The sequence below is a fragment of the Vanessa atalanta genome, chromosome 4, assembly GCF_905147765.1.
Source record: "Vanessa atalanta chromosome 4, ilVanAtal1.2, whole genome shotgun sequence".
NCBI classification, from domain to species: Eukaryota; Metazoa; Arthropoda; class Insecta; order Lepidoptera; family Nymphalidae; genus Vanessa; species Vanessa atalanta.
In genome coordinates this window covers 12,470,255-12,498,179 of record NC_061874.1, presented here as the reverse complement: position 1 = coordinate 12,498,179, position 27,925 = coordinate 12,470,255, and the positions used below count along the sequence as shown (strand labels likewise).

Here is a 27,925-nt window from a genome sequence, read left to right as displayed (position 1 = left end):
ATATAAACCACTCCACCTACTTTGGGATCTAAGATGTTATGTTACTCGTGCTAATAGTCTACACTGACTCACTCTTCCTTCCAACTGGCACACACCAATACAAAGTGCTGCCGTTTGGCGGTAAAATATCTGCTTAGTGAATAGTACCTATCAAGATGAAATTATATAAAAGCAAAGATTTATTTTTATTTTTTATTAACATCCAAGAACTATGAGTTTGAATGAAACAGTACACATAAAACAACAGATATATTTATTTAAACAAATACAATATAATATAATCTTAAATCGAATTTTATACTAATTGAATAAATTACGAAGACATTAATTATGATTATGTATGTTAATTGCATTTCAGTTTCCTCGCTTGAATCGTTTCTTCGTCGTCCAAACACTGACCGTATCTCACTTCCATACATTTACTTCCCTGAAACAAAAATTGAAAAAAATCAGAACACGTAGTGAAAATATTGACTTCGTATTATAATATTCTCATCGTTTTCAAGCCGAAAAAAATATTTGACGTAAAGTTCTATTAAAGTCTCGGATTATTATGAACCGAATTTCCTTATTGTGAAAAAATAAAATGATAATTCTTCACTGAATTACCATAATGATTATATTCAGCGGAGTTAAAATTTAACCGGCGTATTCTGAGAAAGCTCAACAATCCAAGTCCATTGACTGTATTGTGATAATATGAATTAATATTCTGGTCTTTGATCGATGATTTGCTTTTGTCGCTTTATACCTATTTTATTTTTATTTTAATAGGAAGACTGGAAAATAGTTAATGGTCACCAACGAAGGCAAAGGTCTTTGTCACTGAAATAAATATTAACCATCCCAGCGTCAGTGCGCCATCACCCTTAAAAGCTAAGATATTGTCCCTTGTGCCTGTAGTTACATTGACGCATCCAACTAGAACACAACTAGACTAAGTATCGTACCTAATGAATGAATATCGTATCGTAATTATAAACCGACTATATTGAATATGTTTGAAAATATCTTTAGTGGTTCTGTAATTATAATTGAACGGGTAATATTTGCCGCATTTAAAGAGACACTAGCGATAAAAAACAGCTGTCGATACTCGTTCCACAAACGTAGCTTAGTGACCGTGTCAAGTCGAGATGGATATTTTATTACGAACCACTGCGGATGTTCGAAAGTAAAACTCGAATGATGTAACATAACTTGCCGTACCAGTTGCATATACACTTTCACTCGGAACTTGAGTTACGTAAAATGACCACACAGTTATTACAAGCTTCATGTTTCTGATTACTGTATCTCGGATACGGCAGAGATTAATAATAATGAAAATAAATGACGTTGTATTTTGTTCATCATTGTAATTAATTTAAGATAAAATTGTTATTATTTTATCTTTAATGAAAATATATATTTCATTGAGCTCAATCGGTATTTTATTTTAAATAAAAAATAGCATAGCCTTGCATATATTTAACTAAAGGTAGTCATTTATTTTAATTTCAAATTATTTACCACGATTGAATGGAACACCAATAAATAAACTGCTGTGATTTCTTTTCTCGTGACTTAGGTTATGATAATCGCTTTAATTTATTAACTTCAAATTAAGGGCTACAACGTGTGAACAGACAAATATAATATAACAAGTTTCTGCTCGCAACTCCTCTCTCTTATGAGGAGGGGTCATGTATTAGACAATGTGTGATGGTCAAAAATTTCATAACTTTTCATAGCATTCCTAAGTAGTTTTAAAAAGAGGTAGTAAAGACTACAATTTGATATAATTAGATGTTAACTATATAAAAGTAACAAAATAAATTAAGACAAAAATAAAGTTTATAAAGGTGTAGTAAAAGTTTGCTTTGATTATGTTTCTTAACGGACAGTTTTAGGTTTGTTCCACCAAAGTGAGCTGTTCGAGATGGCAAGACCTCTAGAGTACAAAGACGTTTTCGCATAATTAAACTTTGAACGTTGAATGGTTTTTATTTCACTTTACAGTTATGAGATAAGTTTTGACTAAAGGAACAAATTTCATTGACTATGTTTTTGTTTACCGAAAATACGTTGGAAAATATTTAAAAGTAAAATGTTATGGTACGATTTTTTGTTCTGGAGTATATTTTAGAACTAATGAATTTTTCAATTATACTACATACTGGGAGTTAAAGTATCCAGTAATAAAAAAATGATGTTAATTATGCAACTTTAAATAAATAAACAACAATTGATCGAATATAGCTTGCTGTGATTCCTTAGCCAGTTTCTTTCAGGTCTGAGACATTTCTTTCACGATCAGTACTAGATGTTGTTTTTTAACAAATGTGTAAGTCTTCTGGTTCTTTATCAAATAAATTTACTTGTCTATGTATTTTAACTATACTTTATTTAAAGGGCGCAATCTTTCAAAGACTATGTTCTATATTATCAATGACTTTTAATTCTTGTTCATCATATCTAAACAAAAAAGACATTAGTCTTAACATTAATTTAATTCACGTATTACTTTTTGTTTAAATGGACGGAAAATTCAACCAAATTTTCGTTACAATTTTTCGCATCGGGTGAATCTAACTTTGTTTCGATATTGTTTGATATTTTTAAGTTAGGCGAACCAAAAACACTTACGACTTACCAAATACTTTTAATTACGAATAAAAATACAACTAAATAAGAAATAAAAGAAGAAATTATTTTTACCTTAGCAAGATAAGCCTTCATATAGAAGTTTCCAAAGAGCACAATGAAGGAGATCATGTAGATGATGAGAACGTAGTGCATCCAGAGTGGGAATTCACAACCAGTCCTAATACCATTGATGCCGAGAATCAAAGCGCAGGTAAACTGGATCTAGGAAACGAGATAGAAACAATTAATACCAATTATATAAAAGGTCTTATAAAGGAGCGCAGCATTGGGCCTGTAAATGCCCTATGCTGCGCTCTTTTGCTTGTGAGGAGAAGGCTCGAAAAAATAAGTCCAAATGTTCTCCACATATTCCAATGCGGGTTAAGCTTAGAAGATTACCACCTGACACTTGCAGGTTACCTCACGATGTTTTCCGTTATTTCCAAACACAAAATTAATTATAACTACAAATTTGTATGAAAAATTAGTTGTGTACGCTTGGATTTAAATCACCAAACATTGCTTAAGATTCACGTGTTCTTACCAATAGGCCAACTTATCTCTTTTATACAATATTTTAAATAATAATAGCAATTTTATGTATCAATTACAAAAACATATAAGTAAGTAGAATTAAGTCACTAAAATCATTCGCCAATAATATTACGATCTTCCTTATAAAATATGTTCAGGGAATGTTTAGTTAGATACTAATTTCTCCCTTTTTGTCGTCATAGATTTGTCAATCAATCAAGAAAGAGACACGGCACTTGTTAAGTAATCATCACGTAAACATAATCTATAGGTAAAGGTATAAAATGTTTTTTTTCTCAAAAACTATGATTTGTAAACTTTATGTATTTAAAATAATCTGAATACTAGCAATTGTGGTTTTCTCGATAACTTCTCTTTGATGTAGGTCTAACATAAATAGTTTCCATTTCAAAACTTTCGATAGATGTTTTTCGGTTAAGCGTATGTCAGTGAATCACTTTTATTATATGTATAAATATTTATAACAACATACGAGCCGACATGAGCAAACACCCTTTTTTATTGTTTGAATTAACTTAGAAGTTTCATGTAATTTGTGAACATAATTCATCGTATAAGGAAGATTTATGTTATTCATATAGGAGCATGCTAAAGTGATCTTCAAAGCCTTCACTTTTGAAACAGACGAGGCATTTGAAATTTAGTAGTTACTTGTGGACATTTTTTTTACACTTATGGCTTTAAGGAAATAAAAAACTTACCAATTGCAAGATGGTCAAGTACTTCTTCCACCACAAGAACTGACTAACAGATGGACCAAAGACGGATAGACCGTAGTAGGTGTACATGAGCACGTGAATGCCACTATTTACCATAGCTGGGAGGAAAGCTGAAATAAAACATATTTATTTAGTTCAACAACAAAAAAGGCAATAATTTAGAACAACTGCAATTACACATATATTTTATAAACATATTATCCTTATCTATAAAAATAAACATTATTGTACTAAATGTAGACTTTGAAATACCGTCTGAACTAACATGGCTTAGTTTAAGAATATCTTTGGAAAAGGCATCGAGTATAGCAGTTATTTATAAAGGATATATAATTGGAAATAAAAAAAATCTGTCTGTAAGTAAACGCAAGAATACTTACTAGATCCACTGGGCACCCATTTGATTCCAATCCACCAAAACCCGAACATGGTCGAGTGGTGATACACATGCAAGAAGGTTAGCTGTTCCTCTTTCTTCCTCAGTATAAAGAAGAACGTATCACAGAACTCAAGGAGTTTCGAGAAATAATACCACCATACTGCGTTTGCTATCTGCAAATGAAAAACAAAAATATATTTTCTACAAAAATAGGTACTAAGTCACAGTCACACGCTTACTTTAATCAATCAATCATGAAACACCAGTAATCCTAAACTAATTGTTTATCAGATAGAACATAGGAATTGATATATATATATATATATATATATATATATATATATATATATATATATAGGACTCATATCGTAATGTGTATCTAACACAAGATATAATATTATTTACGTAGATCACATTTATGTATATAAACTTTACATTAATCCTTTTTTTTGGTATTGTGACAGCCTCTAAATGTTCCAATGTTGGGCAAACCTTAGACTCAAGGAGAATATGTTGAGCTTTGCTCAAACTGCACACTGCACAAAGTTTTTTGGTAGATTACATTTAGTTCCTTTACATACGTTCCATTATAATTTAAACTATTACCTTTTAGTCTAGTCATTACATATATTTGGAAATGGAAATAAACTGAGAAGGCTGATTTTTGGATATAATGTAGGGAGGATATATTTAGTTTCGCAATCAATAACTATCAACGGTAGGTTAAAAATGTCCACAATTGTAGTGTAAACTAATAAAAAAGTATGTTATTATAATTTTTATATCAAAAAGTAAGGCAGAGATATCACAAAAAAAAAATTAAATTCAACTCTTATTTTCACAAAGGCGGTGTAACGGACTGTACTATACTATTTACATAAATACGTGAGAATGAATTATTGTTATTTTAATACATTTTTTTTTTTATATAAAACATAACATCGGTCGCAGCGCCACCTACCGGGTCCAATATAAGCGGTCCGTAGACTTAGTTAAGCACATATTAAAATTTAATCAAAATTGGTCAAGTTGTTTTGGAGAGTTTACATACATGCATACATACATACATATATAGAATTATATGTCATATATAGAAACATAAAAACATACATACAAATAAATTCATGAGATTGCATAGTAAATGTATACATATACATGGAATAATAAAGGAATGACATTATATCAAGCTTACCTTTTTTCATACGTTTTTGGTGAAATCGTTCGTGTATTCATGGATATGTTCGTGTATTGGCGAAGAAAATGACGTGCCACTTTTTGATAAAAAATCTCGGCGCCAGCCTTTTTCCATACAAAATTCTATAGATTTAAGGCTGACCTGCGCCGAATGTCATACTCTCGTGAAAGCATATATAGGGGTATGATGCTTGGCAGCTCGGTTCAAATTGGACGCGTGGAGTGATGCGCTCGCCGCATCGGCCGCGTGCAATAATGCATATCAAATTACATAATAAGAAATGATACTAGGCGGTGCAGCTGTGCGGGTTATACTGCGAGGCTGCTAGCTATGGTTGATTATTCTGAAATATAGGAGTGGCGCAGATCCGTGTGTCGGTGTAGTGCCTACTCATATATTAATGGTGGATGCATGGCAAAATATAATTATAATGAGAATGTGCTTCGTGCACTTTTCCTATAAATAATACAAATGATTATTACAAATGACGGTAAGGCAGGTCGTCATATGAATGAGTGTTCTCAATGAGACATTATATTTATTATATAAAAGCGATATAAAGAAGGTCGGGGTTAACCTCGAATAAAATATAATAATGAAATTAATATGATATAGAAACGGTTTGATGGTAGCCGTCTTGCGATAATATCTAATTGAAAAAAAGTATGTACTGGGCGATGCATACTGATAGTAGAGGGTTACCTCGGTGACTATTAATTATGAAATTTAAATCAAGTATATTAACAAATAGCAATAAGGCTATAAATAATGATTGAACTTCTTTCAATAATAATTAATTTGTAAAATAACTAAACATATTGCTTGTCAACTTTGTCTTCCATGTTGCAGATTCTTGTAAACCGTAAGCGGAGCAAGTTGTAGCGATATTATATTGTAAAACTGTGACGATCGACGGATGTAAGTTCGTATAGCGGTCGAAATCAATAATCTTCATGTAAAACTGTGACGATCGACGGATGTAAGTTCGTATAGCGGTCGAAATCAATAATCTTCATGTAAAACTGTGATGATCGACGGATGTAAGTTCGTATAGCGGTCGAAATAAATACTCTTCATGTAAAACTGTGTCGATCGACGGACGTAAGTTCGTAAACCGGTCGTTCTAAAACTCCACAATTATTATCAGTAAACAGATCCAAGTTTGGTATAACTGTTTGATACGATCACGACGACAACGATCTAATGATGTTGATGTTTTAAGATTTTTATTGTTAAATAACAAAACCTTTATAATATATTTGTACTATGCACATGCAAAATGATCGCGCACGAGTACTGTACTGAATATACTCTGGTGGATTCTTGATGATTCGACGCGTGGTCTGAGGCTGTGTGGCTCGACCGAGAGTCGCTGCATTAGTGTCGTGGCGATGTCGTCTTGAATTTGCTTAGGTGATGCAGTTGCGAGGTGTGATGTTACTGTATAACGTCTTTGGCGATATGGTACTGTCCCTCCTTCTGTTACCAATGAGGCTGCCTACGTGAGATAGTTTCGGGGTTTGAGGTTACTGTATAACGTCTTTGGCGATACGGTAATGTCCCTCACTCTGTCTTACCGGGTTACTAGAGTAGTGTATGTGCTATGTGGTACTGAGCTATGGCTGGTTGACGTTACGATGTCGTTATTGATGTCTCTCATCAATCGGTAGTACCAGAATCACGACCGAATGTTGCAGGGCGTTGCGGAGGCTGTAATAATGCTGAAGTGATACGTTCATGCAGTGAAGGACCCAAATAATGGATTTCATCCAGGCTGGCATCACTATACATATATGGCGCACTAATCGCTTTATACGAGAAGTGTCGTTTGTAGCAAAATGTTCGTCCTTTTAGGGACGCCTCCTTAGCCCAGTGTTAAGGATATTATAAGAAATATTGTAGTAGGACACCTAGTTTAGTAATAAGACTGCGTATATCTCTTTGAAGTTAATTATCACGTGCAAATAATGATCTGAGTTCGAAGCTGGTTTAGGTAATCGACTGTCGGGTGTGTGCCTGTTGTAGAGTTAAGTATATCCACTGTATAGTTATAGATTTAAGTAAAACGTGATACGCGAAGCGTATACAAGGTTTATAAGCTAGTTAAGAAAACGTTCGATTTAGTGATAAGTCTTAGTTATAAGTCTTAGATATAAGTCTTAGATATAAGTCTTAGATATAAGTCTTAGTTATAAGAAAGAATACGATTATACGTTTATGATACATGATATATATATATTCATACTTTATAACCTACTACGGTAGAAAATATAGCAAATTATGCTAAATCCACTTAAATGATTCCTACGCGGTAATCTATGAGTTTAATTGAATATTATTCCACTATGTTTGGAATTAATACGTATTATCTTACGATAAAACGACACTCTGCGACAGTGGATATATCAACGAATAACGTTGTGCTTGCATTAGGCCGCCTGATGGTCGTGCACTTGGACTGGTATGAGAAACAGTGATTTAATGCAATGATAATCCAGGGTTAAACCCATTGACTACAGATATCCTCAGCTATGACTGATTGACTATTTATGGGACTTTGATCCTTATTTTTATTATTATTGTTGTAGCATTGGCTACTTTATAAACACCGCAGTTACGACTGTGAAACCCACTGGACCACGGTCTAGTTTGTTGATTTATTTTTAAGTCTAATCGTCGATTTGAATAACATAGTTATTACTGTGCTATCCGCTAGACTACGGTCTTGATTTATTTATAAGACTATTAGTCTTTTATACACCTTTTTGGAATTAATACGTATTATCTTACGATAAAACGACACTCTGCGACAGTGGATATATCAACGAATAACGTTGTGCTTGCATTAGGCCGCCTGATGGTCGTGCACTTGGACTGGTATGAGAAACAGTGATTTAATGCAATGATAATCCAGGGTTAAACCCATTGACTACAGATATCCTCAGCTATGACTGATTGACTATTTATGGGACTTTGATCCTTATTTTTATTATTATTGTTGTAGCATTGGCTACTTTATAAACACCGCAGTTACGACTGTGAAACCCACTGGACCACGGTCTAGTTTGTTGATTTATTTTTAAGTCTAATCGTCGATTTGAATAACATAGTTATTACTGTGCTATCCGCTAGACTACGGTCTTGATTTATTTATAAGACTATTAGTCTTTTATACACCTCAGCTACGGCTGTGATACCTGCTGGACTTTAGTTCTAGTTCATATATTATTTAACAAAGTGTTTGCACACTATAAAATCGCACTTCCCATGTTCGAGGAAGGTTCACCGATCTATGGTTGGAATCTACAGTTGATGGCGGGCGCGGGGCCATTTCAACCTCCTCCCCCTTTTATATTTTTCAAAACAGTTAAATATATAAAGATGGGTAGGAGCGACATCCTTCAGCTACTCGTAAGAGGTGTTAAAGGAAATGGGACCGGTATCTCATACATTCGATTATTATTATTCAAATTAATTAAACAAAATATTTATATTAAAAACGCATTTAAAAGATAAACCTGGTTTTATTTGACTCCTCTATAGTCGATTGAACTTATAATCTCTGACGCTCTAAAAGAACACGGTTATTACACAAAGTCAACGTTATATGGATCCTAACTAACTAGACGAAACCACGAGCCAAACCGATATTTAAATATAAGAAATTTAAATGTAAAATTATATTTTAACTAAGATAGGCAGGGAATAGTCACAATTTGGTGCCGTGACCAGGATGGTCAAATCGGCTATATTCTTAATTTTAAAAGTAGGCGAAAGCCTACAATTTGTTGTCCGTGAATTGGAAAGAGTCTGAAGAGATTTATATGTTCAAATAGGCTTTATAACCTTTACAGTCTGGGGGTTGTAAAGTTTGAGGAGTCTGGGGGTTGTACGTACTTTTCTTTTGTTTTAGGTGCATATCGAGTTTAATGAATATTCAGAGTAATAAGAATTAAAAACTAGTTGTGTATAGTGACAATTATTAAACTAGAGGTGTTAATAAAAGTGCTAAATATTTATATTGAACGTTACTGGAATAACGAAATATTGTTATTATTATTAAAATGGTTAGAAAAAGGAATAGACAAAAGTTGAAGGAAAACTTAAGGAACTTGAGGAATTAAATATTATTTCAAGGGCTTCAACGCCTTATAGTAGTCCGCTGACTTTCACTTTAAAGCGTGATGGAACCATAACTGTTTCTCTTAGATGCTAGAGAAATTAATAAGAATATGATTACATAGATTTAGTTGGACGGGAGATGGGCGGCCATCAAGATACACCTTATTAATATTTTTAGGGAACTATATAGTAATAAGTGAGGTTCCCACTTATTATATATATATTTTTTGCAATATTTTATACACGTATAATGTAAGAAACCAAGATAAAAGAATTAATTTATTTAGGAGTAAATTATATTCCGATAAACTTCATATAATTTAGGGGGTTGGATGTAACGGACTGTACTATACTATTTACATAAATACGTGAGAATGAATTATTGTTATTTTAATACATTTTTTTTTTTTTTTTTTTTTTAAAAATATAAAACATAACATCGGTCGCAGCGCCACCTACCGGGTCCAATATAAGCGGTCCGTAGACTTAGTTAAGCACATATTAAAATTTAATCAAAATTGGTCAAGTTGTTTTGGAGAGTTTACATACATGCATACATACATACATATATAGAATTATATGTCATATATAGAAACATAAAAACATACATACAAATAAATTCATGAGATTGCATAGTAAATGTATACATATACATGGAATAATAAAGGAATGACATTATATCAAGCTTACCTTTTTTCATACGTTTTTGGTGAAATCGTTCGTGTATTCATGGATATGTTCGTGTATTGGCGAAGAAAATGACGTGCCACTTTTTGATAAAAAATCTCGGCGCCAGCCTTTTTCCATACAAAATTCTATAGATTTAAGGCTGACCTGCGCCGAATGTCATACTCTCGTGAAAGCATATATAGGGGTATGATGCTTGGCAGCTCGGTTCAAATTGGACGCGTGGAGTGATGCGCTCGCCGCATCGGCCGCGTGCAATAATGCATATCAAATTACATAATAAGAAATGATACTAGGCGGTGCAGCTGTGCGGGTTATACTGCGAGGCTGCTAGCTATGGTTGATTATTCTGAAATATAGGAGTGGCGCAGATCCGTGTGTCGGTGTAGTGCCTACTCATATATTAATGGTGGATGCATGGCAAAATATAATTATAATGAGAATGTGCTTCGTGCACTTTTCCTATAAATAATACAAATGATTATTACAAATGACGGTAAGGCAGGTCGTCATATGAATGAGTGTTCTCAATGAGACATTATATTTATTATATAAAAGCGATATAAAGAAGGTCGGGGTTAACCTCGAATAAAATATAATAATGAAATTAATATGATATAGAAACGGTTTGATGGTAGCCGTCTTGCGATAATATCTAATTGAAAAAAAGTATGTACTGGGCGATGCATACTGATAGTAGAGGGTTACCTCGGTGACTATTAATTATGAAATTTAAATCAAGTATATTAACAAATAGCAATAAGGCTATAAATAATGATTGAACTTCTTTCAATAATAATTAATTTGTAAAATAACTAAACATATTGCTTGTCAACTTTGTCTTCCATGTTGCAGATTCTTGTAAACCGTAAGCGGAGCAAGTTGTAGCGATATTATATTGTAAAACTGTGACGATCGACGGATGTAAGTTCGTATAGCGGTCGAAATCAATAATCTTCATGTAAAACTGTGACGATCGACGGATGTAAGTTCGTATAGCGGTCGAAATCAATAATCTTCATGTAAAACTGTGATGATCGACGGATGTAAGTTCGTATAGCGGTCGAAATAAATACTCTTCATGTAAAACTGTGTCGATCGACGGACGTAAGTTCGTAAACCGGTCGTTCTAAAACTCCACAATTATTATCAGTAAACAGATCCAAGTTTGGTATAACTGTTTGATACGATCACGACGACAACGATCTAATGATGTTGATGTTTTAAGATTTTTATTGTTAAATAACAAAACCTTTATAATATATTTGTACTATGCACATGCAAAATGATCGCGCACGAGTACTGTACTGAATATACTCTGGTGGATTCTTGATGATTCGACGCGTGGTCTGAGGCTGTGTGGCTCGACCGAGAGTCGCTGCATTAGTGTCGTGGCGATGTCGTCTTGAATTTGCTTAGGTGATGCAGTTGCGAGGTGTGATGTTACTGTATAACGTCTTTGGCGATATGGTACTGTCCCTCCTTCTGTTACCAATGAGGCTGCCTACGTGAGATAGTTTCGGGGTTTGAGGTTACTGTATAACGTCTTTGGCGATACGGTAATGTCCCTCACTCTGTCTTACCGGGTTACTAGAGTAGTGTATGTGCTATGTGGTACTGAGCTATGGCTGGTTGACGTTACGATGTCGTTATTGATGTCTCTCATCAATCGGTAGTACCAGAATCACGACCGAATGTTGCAGGGCGTTGCGGAGGCTGTAATAATGCTGAAGTGATACGTTCATGCAGTGAAGGACCCAAATAATGGATTTCATCCAGGCTGGCATCACTATACATATATGGCGCACTAATCGCTTTATACGAGAAGTGTCGTTTGTAGCAAAATGTTCGTCCTTTTAGGGACGCCTCCTTAGCCCAGTGTTAAGGATATTATAAGAAATATTGTAGTAGGACACCTAGTTTAGTAATAAGACTGCGTATATCTCTTTGAAGTTAATTATCACGTGCAAATAATGATCTGAGTTCGAAGCTGGTTTAGGTAATCGACTGTCGGGTGTGTGCCTGTTGTAGAGTTAAGTATATCCACTGTATAGTTATAGATTTAAGTAAAACGTGATACGCGAAGCGTATACAAGGTTTATAAGCTAGTTAAGAAAACGTTCGATTTAGTGATAAGTCTTAGTTATAAGTCTTAGATATAAGTCTTAGATATAAGTCTTAGATATAAGTCTTAGTTATAAGAAAGAATACGATTATACGTTTATGATACATGATATATATATATTCATACTTTATAACCTACTACGGTAGAAAATATAGCAAATTATGCTAAATCCACTTAAATGATTCCTACGCGGTAATCTATGAGTTTAATTGAATATTATTCCACTATGTTTGGAATTAATACGTATTATCTTACGATAAAACGACACTCTGCGACAGTGGATATATCAACGAATAACGTTGTGCTTGCATTAGGCCGCCTGATGGTCGTGCACTTGGACTGGTATGAGAAACAGTGATTTAATGCAATGATAATCCAGGGTTAAACCCATTGACTACAGATATCCTCAGCTATGACTGATTGACTATTTATGGGACTTTGATCCTTATTTTTATTATTATTGTTGTAGCATTGGCTACTTTATAAACACCGCAGTTACGACTGTGAAACCCACTGGACCACGGTCTAGTTTGTTGATTTATTTTTAAGTCTAATCGTCGATTTGAATAACATAGTTATTACTGTGCTATCCGCTAGACTACGGTCTTGATTTATTTATAAGACTATTAGTCTTTTATACACCTTTTTGGAATTAATACGTATTATCTTACGATAAAACGACACTCTGCGACAGTGGATATATCAACGAATAACGTTGTGCTTGCATTAGGCCGCCTGATGGTCGTGCACTTGGACTGGTATGAGAAACAGTGATTTAATGCAATGATAATCCAGGGTTAAACCCATTGACTACAGATATCCTCAGCTATGACTGATTGACTATTTATGGGACTTTGATCCTTATTTTTATTATTATTGTTGTAGCATTGGCTACTTTATAAACACCGCAGTTACGACTGTGAAACCCACTGGACCACGGTCTAGTTTGTTGATTTATTTTTAAGTCTAATCGTCGATTTGAATAACATAGTTATTACTGTGCTATCCGCTAGACTACGGTCTTGATTTATTTATAAGACTATTAGTCTTTTATACACCTCAGCTACGGCTGTGATACCTGCTGGACTTTAGTTCTAGTTCATATATTATTTAACAAAGTGTTTGCACACTATAAAATCGCACTTCCCATGTTCGAGGAAGGTTCACCGATCTATGGTTGGAATCTACAGTTGATGGCGGGCGCGGGGCCATTTCAACCTCCTCCCCCTTTTATATTTTTCAAAACAGTTAAATATATAAAGATGGGTAGGAGCGACATCCTTCAGCTACTCGTAAGAGGTGTTAAAGGAAATGGGACCGGTATCTCATACATTCGATTATTATTATTCAAATTAATTAAACAAAATATTTATATTAAAAACGCATTTAAAAGATAAACCTGGTTTTATTTGACTCCTCTATAGTCGATTGAACTTATAATCTCTGACGCTCTAAAAGAACACGGTTATTACACAAAGTCAACGTTATATGGATCCTAACTAACTAGACGAAACCACGAGCCAAACCGATATTTAAATATAAGAAATTTAAATGTAAAATTATATTTTAACTAAGATAGGCAGGGAATAGTCACAGCGGCGAACGCATATAAGAAATCGAGGTCAAAAATTACAAGTTAAGCTTTTCTAAGCACCTCCTACGATATATCCAAAAACCGGCCTTCTCATCTATGTTGCATATCTCATCATTTTTTTGTATATAATGCCTGGATTATGTAATAAGTTATGACTTTGGTACTATTTCACTTTCACCTTATTTATTGTTAATTGTTATACATCAATTAATAATAATTTATCAAGTACGTCCTTACAAGCAACCCCGAATAATTGGGAAGTTAATTAAATATGAAGTTCTACTCTACCGGTTCAGAATGTGGATCCTATTAGGTAGAAACTAATAAAAGAATTAAATATTATATTTTATTTAACTAGTTTTTACAGTGATGTTCGCGTTCTCGAATAAAAACTGCATGTCATTATACAAGTCCTGATTTCAATGGACTTTCAACGAAATAAATAAATACAAAAATACCTGCATGTTTTACAATTAACACAAAAAAGCTGCCCTAAAATATTTTGTTAGTAATCTCTTCTAAAAATTATAAAATTATTTGTGCAAGAAAAATATTTAATGTATTTGCTATGCTATTATAAATATATATAAAACCACCTATTATATAATTAATCATTAATAGATAAACAAATCGGAACGCTCAACCGAGATTTGCAAGTTGTACTGTCGGTAAATCATACTTGATTAATAACTAGGTGGTCTTATATTAGAATATCGGTCGTACCAGCAATCATTGGCTTGCTCTTTTATATTGAAACTCACCATGCATATTTTATATTAGATATCAGCGGTTGACCAGTACGGATTTTATCTTAATAATTGTTTAATACATTTTTCCATTATTACTTCATTCCAATAAACATATTATTTATTTTGATTTATAGTCAAAAGGTTGGTGATTTAAGGGGAACATTGATTAGTTACGCCTGTCTTAAACTAGCTGATCGATGTTTCTCTCGCGTTATTATCAGTTTAATCTGCACTATGAAGTATAATTATCAATATATAATAACAGACACACTAGCAGCTTACGTTTGTTTTCCGTCAAGGATTTTCAATACTGTATGAGTCCTAACAAATTAATAATATTAAGACGGAAATCATGAACTATCATAAGACCATTATATTAACATCAAGTGCTTAAGTGAAAAACACAATAAATGCCGCTAATTTACAGTCCGCAATACAGAAATGTTGCCAACGCAGTCTAAATTAAACACATAAAACTGAATTTATACTTGTGTTAAAACCAACTACGGAAAAATATTAATATTGCAAAAAATGTCGCAAAGGAATTTACTTTGGAAGTTAATTAATTTTCTTTTTAATTTAGCAAAGAAAAGGCAATGCTCCTTAGTCTGTTAGTTGATCTTAGCATGTAAGTTGACGTAAAGCAGCCATTCATTGCAGATAATTCCTCCGCTGCATTGAGTTCAGTGTTAAGAGCTTAGTCCATTAATCTACAATGTTGGAATACTTTATTCCAAGCCCAATCTCCATCTTTGAATTTCTCTAACCTGTTTTCCAGTTAGCTATTCATCAATATGACATTAACTATTTTTCATTGGTATATTTGGTACAAATCTTGCTATTGAATTGTACTAGTACAATAAGGTTCTATATACAAATTTTAGATTTAAAAAAACTTTGTTTTTTCTCTCTACTATGCATTTATTATGTTTAACCTTCGTTTGAATCATTCTGTTTATTGATGTATCGCATTAAAATCCGTTTCGTAGTTTAAAATATCTAAGTGAAACCTAGTTATGGAAAAAACAGCGTTTATTTTCGTATGTTTAAGTGACGGCAACTGTCAATAAATTCGGAAAATATTAGTTGATATATCACATTTCAAAAAATAAATTCGTTATGGAAAAAGATTGATGGAAAAAGAAAAATGTATTGTGCTGATATAACACCATTATTATATTGAACAATATCGATGATGTATTTGAATATCACTCACGGGAGTAGCTGCCGAAATTACTTCATGTAAATTGTTCTAAGCTTTAAAATCCCCTGCTTATAAATATATAACTAAATTGATATATATTACAAAGATATATCCTACATGTATGGGTTCCGTAAACAATTATTTTATCAGAATGTTATTTTAATATTTAATCATTTTCCGGAAGAGGAGAACTCACTATTAGTGGCTTGCATTTCAATCAACCCAAGATACATACATACATAATAAAATAAAAATTTAATTAATTAAAAAAAAATGAACATTTTGACTTACTTGCAATTCATCAGGATCGTTTTTCTGCCGGCATGGTTCACATATGTAACTATATCTGAGCCTGAACGAAGCTGTAAGCAGTCTAACGGCAATATACGCGTTCAGCGCTGCCATCGCTAAGTTGTAAGGTACTAATAGCCATGTGAGTTTTAACGGTCGCCTGTTCTTCATGATCTTTGGTCCTATCCATACAATGAATAGATATATTAGCGTGTATATAACAGTGGGTACGGGAGAATCTACCAGTGGCCATCCTTCTGTTCTTTTATCTAAAAAAATAATAATTATTTGATAAAATTAATAAAAATTTTAAAAAGAATTATTTTCTATTAAATTAGTTATCATCAGCGGCTTTAGTCGTATTTTTGTTGCTAGGCAAAAAAATAAGTAGATTATGTCCTTCCTTGGAGTTTAAGCTTGCTTAGTAGGTACCAAATTTCATCAAATTCGGCCGAGTAGGTTGACCGTAAAAGAGCAACAGACAGAGAGACTTACTTTCGCATTTCTAATATTAGTATAGACGTCAATATTTCGAAATGATATATAGCTTTTAATAAATATGTGACTAAGGAAATTTTCGTGATTAAGTCTCTCTGTTTATAATTTATTATATTTTTCTCTAAACAGATTTGATATATGTATTTGTTGCACAAACTCATCTCGTAACAAAGTGCATCTTACCGGAAAGCGACAGTGTCCATAAATAATAGTCGTACGTGTCTTTTAGGACACTTTGTGTTGAATTCACTATTGTGGCCATTCTAAATTCTCGTCACACGATCTGAAACAACGTAGGAAATTATTTCGCAACGTAAACACAATTATGCTGAATATTTTGTGAGTTTGGTCCATAACATTGTGCACGTGCAGAACTAGAATATACAGTCGTTTGTCAACCCCTTGGGCGTAGTTAAGTTATAATTTTGTTTTAGTTTAAGTTTCTGAAATTGTACTTAATCGGGCGCGAAGGGAGTAAAATTTTAAGACCGTGCGAATGCAGAGTTTATATTTTGAACCAAAAGTGTGACAAACAGCGTTAATTTTTGTCACTAGGAGTGAGATGAAAGTCCTCCTTTTACCAATATAGTTGTAATTATTTAAAAAAAATAAATTATATTTTATTTTATATTGAAATAATTCATACTTTTGTCTAAAATTTAATTTAGTTAAAAGAATTCTCTTGATATTTTAACGATCAAAAAATACAAAACACTCCTGTGCCCCGCTGCCCTAGGGCAGTGGGAATCAAGTATACTTGGAAAAATTACTACGTAATAATAAACGTCAGCTGGATTAAGAGAGTTATGTACATGGACGGTTGATTATTTATAAATCCTTAGATCTAAACGAGATCTACTCGGATTTCGAAATACGTATTGTATCCGCCATATGAACGTAAAATTCATCAAGCTGCATTAAAAAAATATCAGAAAATATAATCATTTTTATTTTTGATTTACTATAGGCTACAAATTCAAAGGCATGTAAAAAAGTCAGTTGCTAAAATAGCAAATTTGCCGTTTTTATACTCGCGTCTATCGGAACACATTAAGTGCCGTTGTACCCGAACGGTCTAAACCGTGCCGCATTTGACATTCATATATGCATTTTCCTTCAAAAATCACAATCAAAATATACTTTATTCAAGTAGGCTTTTACAAGCACTTTTGAATCGTCATTTAACAAACTGTTTAAAGTGAAGATGCCACAGGTTCGGAATGTAGATTCTATCGAAAAGGACCGGCAAGAAATTTAGTTCAAACAAAATAATCAATGTGCTAGTGTACTTACAAGTCATTTTACGTTCTTAGGTTTCAGGTAAAAAAGGGGTTTCTATGGAGTTCAAGCTGACTTCCTACCAAATTTGATCAAATTCATCTCAGCGGTTTGGTCGTGAATACGTAACAGAGAGAGAGTTACTTTCGTATTTATAATATTAATGTAGGTATATTATGTTTGTTGTATATGCATTAAGATAAGAAAACATATAAAGTTATATGTTGCGGTAAATGGAACACGTGAACTTTAAACGGAGACCGTGCGTTCATATATAGGTGAGCACCGCTAAGCCATCCACCTACATAAATTGTGTTTACTATTCATCTCGTGTTCAGTAGAGCAAGAGAGCATCGTGCGTCATATAACCTACAAAAATCATAAGATAAACTGTTTAAATAATATAGCAAATATGAAAATCATTTCTAAACGTCAGCTCTAAGTCAGGTATGGAAAATATCATGAAAAACATATTCATACTATGAGATATCTCAAGGTTTAAATGTGATACAAAAAAGGAAATCACTTCGTAAATATTAAATACATCGCGTGAATAATTTATATCAAGATGTTAACGCAATGGATTTATTTATTTTTTGTTACATTGAAGATCGTCAAATAATGTAGGCGAGATGAATACAGTATCAGATCTGAGTAGGAAAGCGTTAGCATAATGATAGTCCACATTGAGTTTTTGTAACTGGGACAAAGATAAAATACTGTAACGGTCTTACTTATAAAGTTCTGTGCAAGCACGCGTGAGTAGGAACTACCCGTTAGTTTCAAATGTTGCAATTAATCCTCAGAATCTCATATGCAGATATAATCATAGTACTGAACTACAGTTTTCGAAATTCGAAATACAAGCGTGTGCCTTTTATCACGTTTATTTGTCGAGTCGTATTGTCATTGACCTTCAAACTATTTTTACTTTTTACTATTCCACGTGACTTTAGAAAGAATAATTTTATTCATAGGTGTTGCTTTATTAGTAATGACTAAAACAATGCTTTGTGTTCTATTTTCAAATTTTATATCAATGATGAAGAATTCGATTAATCAGCGTTTTTATTTATAATATTGGTAGCAAATGGACCTGATGTGGTCACCAATATCCATAGACATTGGCGCTTCAAGAAATTTTAGCCATTCTTTACATTGCCAAGTCTCACTAATCTTGACAATTATGTTATGTCCCTTGATTCTTTAAATAGACTGATTCACTCGGAACCGGAACACAACAATACCGAGTATCGCTGCATGACCGTAGAATATATGATGAGCGGTTTCTATTCAGACGGATTTACACAAAGACCTAGTGAAAAAATACAGTTACTGAATATATTTTGCACAATTCTATTTCCGAATATAGAATGTTTCTTTGTTTGTGTTCCTGAAGCATTCATCTGATTGGCTTAAAACTTTGTTCAGTTTTTAGCTATTGACATTGTGTAAATGTTTCTGACGTAGTACTGTCAACGTACTGCACATCGCAAAGAATTGTATCGGATACTGTTAGAATAGAACATAAAGAATAGAATTAGTAATAAAAAAAGCGGGCAAGTGAGAATCGGGCTCGCGCACTGAGACAGATAAACAAACAGACTCAGATAGAACTACAAATTTATTCATAGTTATAAGATACTTCTTGTCAAATTAAACGTGAAGTATATATATATATAGGTATACAATCTTATATATTTTGATTCACTTTGCGAATGTAGGGGAAATGCGAAATAAACGGCCATATCTTTTGATTGCGTAGGCTTAGACGTTGATTGATATGATTTTTTTTTCACAACGACCGCAGACCTCGATATTTGGTATTAATTTGGCCCTTGCCGAGATGGTCCAATGGTTAGAATGTTTGCATCTTAACCGATGATTGCGAGTACACAGGCAAACACCACTAAATTTTCATTTGCTTAATTTGTGTTTATAATTCATCTCGTGCTCGGCGGTGAAGATTCTAATTTCAACGAAATTCTGCCACATGTGTATCCACTCACCCGAATTTGAGCAGTGTGGTGGAATGTGCTCCAAATTTTCTCCCCAAAGGGAGTGGAGGCCTTAGCCCAGCAGTGGGAAATTTACAGGCTGTTAATCTTGGGCCTTGATAGACAGATAGATAGACGGAAAACGAAGTGATCTTGTAAGGTCTCCTCTTTTCTTATAAAGGTACGGAACCCTAAAATAGAGTCTGCTGGGTTTATAATATATTCTAGGACATAGTATTCATTAGTCAATATTAGCATATGGTTTTAAAATAATTAACCTTTCAACTAACCTACAACGTAGAAAACTTTCACCGTACGTTTTAAATAAATTACTTAAAATATTGGTAATTGTTCACATGAATAATTAGGCACAAGTACTTTCATTTTATGTATTAACTAATTAATATAAGTACCTTAAGTGATTAGGAGTTTTCCAAATTATAATAATAATTATAATAAACTATGGCATTCAAAAATTATATAATATGCTAATAATTGTCATGGCAATCGGTGGAAATGTATGTTGATATGTTACAGCGCCATCTAGTATCGATTGACTAAAAAATAAATAGTATAAAACCGATTTACTAAAAAATAAATAGTACTCGATCAAACGATGTCAAATTACAAACTTATTTTCCTATAATATTTTTATAGTCTACATACTACTTGTATTTTATAGTACTTTTATTTGTGTAGACTATTATCGCGGTTCAAATCCAAATAAAATAACAAGAAATTGTTCAAGTGTGACAAGCACTTGCATGGAAAGAGTTGTAAATTATGTATAAAATTCGAAAATCCACATAGCAAAGTTAAATCAAAAATAAAGAAAAAAATAAACGAACAAATCCAGAATGAAAAAAAAAACAATCTTAAAAATGTATAAGAATAAAACATTATATCATTTCTAATTTTTATAATTATAATGACCGAACAAAATTTGTGTATTTAAGAGATCGGAATTAGAAAGCAACTCATTATGCTGAACATTTGAGATCTAGAAATGTTACATTAAATGCTGAATCATGGAGAAATCAACCTTCAGTAAATGACAGAGCGCTAAGTTAAATTAAACACAGCACGAGGCAAGATCTAAAATAATACAGAGGTACATTTTTGAATGGAATTAAAAATGAACATGATTCGTTTCGGTAATTGACTATGAAGGATAAATGCATTTTTCTCAAATCCCCGACCTACTGATAAAACTTCTAATTTTGAAATTGTAAATATTTCTTTTAGTTGAATCTTACATATCAATATTACTCATCGCCCTGTTCTGCCTGTATTAAGAAAAAAGTCATTGTTCGTATCTGTCCTCTTTATTAAATTAAGAATCATTATTATTCAAGTACACTCTGAAGTCGTAATAAAATATGATGAATTAGGAGTGCATACACTACTGAGTATAATCTTCAAGTCTTACTGTTAGATGCTTAATAAAAATAATGATTATGTTTGTTTAATAAAAACTTTATGTGATAGTATTATAACCACAACAGCGGTAGCTTTATTTTCTGTATTCCTTTCTGAAAATTCTTTACTAGTTTTTTATTTTATTTTATGATGTAGGTTGGCACAAAATCGAAATATGGGTCATCTGATATGGCCCTGTAAGAAATATTAACCATTCCTTACATTACCAATGCGCCACCAACCTTGGAAACTAAGATGTTATGTCCCTTGTGCCTGTAGTTACACTGGCTCACTGACCCTTCAAACCGGAACACAATAACACTGAGTATGAGGTACCCACCCAGGCGAGCTTACACAAAGCCCTACCACCAAGTAAACCTCGACACCAAATGATATAGTGTAAGCCTATGATATGAATGAATTTGTGAAGGACCACTCAGTTTATAATGAATAGTTAAATAATTTTAATCGGTATTCTGATTTTAGTTCTTATACATTTGTACGTAATCACGAAATTCACGTCCGTTTTACGTTTGATGTTGAAAAGTGCCCATTACATTTATGTATTCGTAAAGTGCGGTAAGGAAAACAAAAAATACGTATTTTCGTTACCTGCCATTCCAATATTTTAAAAGACTGTAAAAACCTTTTTTTCAATTCCAATTGACATTTCTATATAATATTAAGGATCTGTCATTCAAGTTTTAAGCATAAAGAAGAATATGAATGTGTATGAACGATTGGCAATATAGATTAATCTTGAAGTAAAGTAAAGAATCGGAGTCCCAACCGTCATATTAATATGAGTAGAAAATAATACACCGCATAAGTAGATCTTATGCTCTTAAATATGGTGTATTCATCCGAATAAACATAAGTTCAATATATAGTACGATTCATTTAAAGACATTTTTTTATATCACGATGATGACTCTAGGTTGATTTCCGACATAGAGGCCAATTTTATGGGGAGAGTAGTCCACTGCGCAGATCATATTATGTTATGTAGCGTTCGCGCAAACATGGGAGTAGATTCTATTCCCTTAATATCGTAATCCAATGGGACGGTAAGCAGGTACAAGACAGGAGAGATCTGGATATTTTCGTGCTTTCCTAGGCAAGGGAATTAGTACTGCTAATATTCAAACTTCAACCTCTTTCAGCCATGGTCTGAACCCAGAAACCTAAGATCTGAATTGTTATAAACTTACCAAGACCAACGCTTGCAGTAATAGTTTGCGCAAATATCCACAGAAAGTTACTTAAATCGACCATATCCATACAATTCGATCAATGTCTGTCATTCTTGTAAGAATAACAAAACAAGTACCATTTGACCATTGTTAAGGGTATTCAATAGTCATTCAAAATGTGAAAGTATAGAAACAAAAATATACTATACAATGTGTAGGAAAGAGAAAGCTGAATGTAAAGTGGTTCATAGCGTAAATGTAATTGTTGTTATAAGTTCGGACGACGCTTAAGCTCTATTGATTATAGATAGAAATGCTTACGTCATTATAAATGGTGACAGGTTAAAATAATTTATCAGTTACTGTCCTACCGATGTTGCAAATGTCTGCTTGCAAGTGATGGATCACGATTGAGAGGTTTATATGTACGCAACTGACTTGTCAGTTGACGAATTCACATGGTCCGTTTCTTGCGGAATTGTTATATTTTGCTCTGATCCAGTTGGAACTATGACACTCGTATAAGACGCAATAGAAAAATATTTTAGTACACTCTAGTCATAGTTTTAATGTCTATAGGTGACGTAATTATGTTTCTTTTTATAAATAAAGATGATAGTGATAAAACAAATCCAGCTAAGTTTTTCCCTTAATCCCTAAATCTTACTAAATCCGTGAGAAACAAACATTGGTAGATTTTTTATAAAAAAACAATTGTAGTTTTTGTGTTTAATGAAACTTCGGCTAATTAATAAATACAAATATTACAATAAAAACATAGTCTTTTCTTTATTCGTCTAGTATGCGTTTACTCAATTTCATTGTTATAGATAATTTAAATTGACAACCTGAACCTACGACCAAAGAAAAAAATATTCGTGTACAATAAATACGTCAGGATATTATTGGGGATAATTTTTGACTGTATCCTGTAAACAGACTATTCTGAAGCCCAGCCCAAAAGGGTATATTACAGAACATTAGCTTTTCAAATTCCGTATTTCATGACGTAAGAGATAGTAATTACTGAATAAAAGTTAGATTTGTAATATTATAATTTCTAAAGTGTTATTACAGTTGAAAAGTGAGCAAAATAAACTTTACGTTAAGTTAAGTATACATCATTTATTTGTTTCTTAAGCCTTAAATAAACAAAGATATGCTTGTAACTTTGGTGACGTTTTCTATATATTTAGAAAGCCTTAAGTCTTTGAGTAAAAACAGTTTGTATTTACTGTTTAAGTTCAACAATGTTGTTTGAATAAATTAAATTTGTTTGTCTTAATTTAACAAGAAAATTTTACTGACTGGTTCAGGATTTTTTTTATTAAATACTTTTTATTAGCTCCTATCAAGTAGCATGCTCTTTACAGACTAAATTCGCAAGCAGAAATATGATAATGGAATGCTACTAACTAGCATCTTCTAATAGGCATCGTTTTGTATATGTATTCCGTACTCTATAATTAAAAGGGAGACGATTCAATGATAAGTAGATAAGTTCCCATTATGACCAATGCCTTCAACGGTTAATAACGCTTTATCAAAGCGCGTGTATTTGATGTTATCTTTACAGAATGTAAAATGATCTGCTAATCTACTCGTTTTTTTTTAAATTAACGAATGGATATTATTTTCTGCTGTCTCGATTATGAATAATATGTAGGATTTACACAATAATATCATACTACCGTCGACGTCCAGAGACGCGCTCCGACTAATGAAAAATTAAATATTGTAAATGGGGTATATCACGCGAGAACGGGCAAGAGTATATGGCGCTCACCCGTCGCGCTCTATCGAATATCGTCGTACGAAATGAAGATATGAAATTGAAGCTTCGTCATTCGTTGAAAAATATAACATATAATTTGTAATCTATTTTCTAAAATATTTCCAACTTTAATGTATTATTTTTATTTGGCTGAATCTTAATTTTTTTCATTATTAAATTCTATTAGTGTTTATTCGTAGAAATGTAAGCGTTATCCTTGGACGAACTATTTGTAAATATACACTGTTATTATTTTATTGGCTAATTATATTTTAAGTTTTTGTATATATATTGACATAATTTCAAATAAATTAATTCCGATCCGCCAAGCAAGCAAGGGACAAGTACTCCTACGAATATAATATCCGTCAATTATTTTTTTGTCTTCCTGAATGAAAATTAAATCAAACAGAGCAGTAAATAATTATATATAAGAATATTAATAAAAAAATATAATTAATTAATAAAAAACAGTTATATTATAGTTACATAATTACAAATTATTTAGAAAATAATGGCAATTATGTATTAACATAGATAATTGCTATTTTTTTCTAAATTCAATTAGAGTAACCCATTTTAAAAAGTCAAGAAAAACTTAACGGGGTTACACTAAGACCTTTCATTAAAATATATAATTTTATAAATCGATTATCACGTATGTCAGTTATTATCCGATGCAATATTTTATTTATCTTTTATATGCGATCGAAAAATGTTAGGCTTTTATCACACTCGCGAGCGATGTCATTGTTAGATGTTACGTCTGCTTACACTGGTATGTGCGTTGTTGTAGTACAAAATTACGCACATACTGTTAACTGACTAATTCGCACGCACACCGGGCATATTCGCTACACGCTCGCAGCGAACTCGCCGCGATGTCACGTACGTTGTGTTTTCGCTTCGTTTTGAACTCGCTCTGAAATCACCAGTGTGATAACAGCCTTACATACGAGTTCATAAACCGAGCCGGCCAAGTATCATTTTACTAAAATGCCTTTTGTGTCAGAGCTGATGAATCTTGATTGAAGTTGATTCATGATTCAATTCAATCAGACATTCGTTGTTCGATATTTATAATACCGATAGTAAATGAAATGCCAATAAATGGTTGGTGATTTCTCTTCATATCATCAGTACGTACTTTTGTTTTTTTTTAAACAAAAGTAATTTAATTACTGGTTGGCTCGTGTGAACTGCAAGCGGATTCATTTGAATAATAAGTGTATATGTAAATATTGTTTACGGCTATACGGTCTGAGTTTTCACGACAAAATGGTAAAAACACGTGGAGTCAATTTAAGATACATTATATAATATAGGATATATTTAAGATTTTTTTTTTGTAAATAGTCAATGAAAACTAGAAGAAAGTTAGTAGTAGATTCTACCACACTCTTTCAAAGCAGATCTTCATAAAATACATGCAGCTTTTCTCGGGATATTGATATTCCTTTATCGAATATATTGAGGAAAGCTGCATGTCGTCATTTGTTTGTCGAGCACGACTATTACATGGTGGTACGGCTTTGTGCCCGGGTAGGTACCACCCATTCATCATATATTCTTACTTAGTATTGATTTGTTCCAGTTGGAAGGGTGAATGAGCCAGAGTTTCTACAGGAACGAGGGCTATAACATTACAGTTCCCAAGGGTATTGGTGAATTATGATATAAGAAAAGGTTAAAATTGTTTACGCTGCCTGTGTTTTCAGGAAGTGGTGACCACTTACCATAAAGTAACCCATTCGCCCGTACGTCTATCTATGGTATCTTGCTTTATGATTAAAGTAATCTAACCACTGGGCCATCTTGGGTCAATCGTTTTTTGAACGTTGAACGAAAAATCCAAGCACTCACTTTGAACTTTCACACACATCGATCAAAGCACCATTGATCTAAGAAAAACCCGCGAAAGAAACTCTTAGAATAATTGTTACTTTTTAAAAGATTTTTATTTATACCAAATTTTTGTTCGAGTTCTGATCATAGCAATACCACACTCGTCAAATGGCAGTATAAAGTGAACGAAAAAATTAACGAAAACTCTCACACTTAAATTGTCAACAAAATTGATAAATATTTATCAACATTTCGTACTCGGAAACTGTATAAAGCGCTACGGAAGTACGCTTCTTCCGAAAATTGACAAGACACTTTATCCCACAAAACTCCTGCTACCGGGAACTAAAGAATACCAAAAAACATTTTGAGTTAACTATTTAAATATTTTGTAGAAAATTTTCTAACATACAATAAATTTATGTACATGACGTTTTACATGACAGTTTTATAATAAACTTTTACCGCATCTAGTGGCTAATACGAATAGTGTAACAAATTCTAGCTATTTATTATGACAGCTCTCGTTGCTTTTAAAAGGAAATGAAGTGTGATGGATGAAAAGTTTAACCTTTATCTGTTGAAATATGGCAAGCAATTAGTTTGACGAGATTAATGTCACTTTTGTAATATGACAGATGACAAAGGATGTCCTTTTTTAGAGTATTTGTATTATCGGAACTTTTTCAATGGTAATGATTCTTATTTGCTTATTTTTCTAGATATGCCAAAAGTTTTGGATACCATATAACCTATCTAAAAAATTGGTAGAAAAATATGTATTATTGTGTACACTAACATAGGTGAAATGACATTTAGATCACCAAAAGTTTGAACGAGCAATGCGGGTACACCCCAATGAGTGTTTTTATGACTGGCGGTGAAGGAGAATAAAAAAAAAACTGTATGTATCGTATGAAGTTCAGTCACATATACCCCCTGTACATATTGGAGCGGCATGGTTGAATCAATGCCAAACCTCTAAATAAGAGGAAACTATTTTACAGAGAGTTACACAAAGTATGTTTATTTCGAATATATTTTCTTCTCAGTAATAAAAAAATAAATAACCAATACAATTTCTTTTCGAATATCAATCGTATTATATTTACCTGTTCTAGTTTATAGGAATTGACCGGGTTTATTTGTTAAGTTTCACTTGCTATCTCGCCTACAATTATTTCGAATAAGGATTATGTACGGACAGACATTTAAATATTTAAAAACTAATCACCGTCCTAAAACATACATACACTTTGGCAAAATAATAAGTACTAAAGGTAACTTAAGGAGCATGTGCTTAGAACAGTCATTTTTAATAACGCATAAAAATATTTATTCTCTAAAAATATATTTCATGAAAATCTTTCAGATCATTAATTTAAAATATACTGTGGCATGATTTGATTTATCCATTAATTTCAGATTTACACGAATATTTTATCTCCTTTGAATTCCCTCAGAATTTTCAGTTCAGTTAAAAATCATATCAATTGAAGTCTTACAATATTTAAAATCTTACCTATACAAACTATTCCTGTCATACACGTCGCACTACACGCACACAGTCATAAACACACACAGGCGCGGCGACCGACGCGCGCGAGCTTTGCCCGTCAACTGTAACTTAACTTGCTCACGCGCAGCCTCATCGCTTACCACTTACTTACTTT

The 27,925-nt window shown here is 32.8% G+C and overlaps 1 protein-coding gene across 1 annotated transcript; it reads right to left on the bottom strand.

Annotated features, from left to right (window-relative positions):
* Nucleotides 1-337: 337 nt before the first annotated feature.
* LOC125077788 (elongation of very long chain fatty acids protein 4-like) lies at nucleotides 338-27,861 on the bottom strand. Its single transcript, XM_047689845.1, has 7 exons — nucleotides 27,775-27,861; nucleotides 16,930-17,029; nucleotides 16,249-16,517; nucleotides 4,283-4,454; nucleotides 3,885-4,012; nucleotides 2,701-2,850; nucleotides 338-427 (listed from the first exon to the last, which is right to left on the bottom strand). Exons 2-7 carry the CDS (start codon nucleotides 17,006-17,008, stop codon nucleotides 344-346), a joined length of 882 nt encoding a protein of 293 aa, XP_047545801.1. The 5' UTR covers nucleotides 17,009-17,029; nucleotides 27,775-27,861; the 3' UTR covers nucleotides 338-343.
* Between the last annotated feature and the right edge of the window lie 64 nt (nucleotides 27,862-27,925).

What these genes read in the sequence shown, in the direction of transcription:
- LOC125077788 (XM_047689845.1), bottom strand. Translation starts at nt 17,008, where the DNA reads ATGGCCACAATAGTGAATTCAACACAAAGTGTCCTAAAAGACACGTAC. An exon ending in ATGGGTGCCCAGTGGATCTA is followed by an intron (nt 4,013 to 4,282) that starts GTAAGTATTCTT and finishes GTTTTATTTCAG; the next exon opens with CTTTCCTCCCAGCTATGGTA. An exon ending in TGAAGGCTTATCTTGCTAAG is followed by an intron (nt 428 to 2,700) that starts GTAAAAATAATT and finishes TTTTTGTTTCAG; the next exon opens with GGAAGTAAATGTATGGAAGT.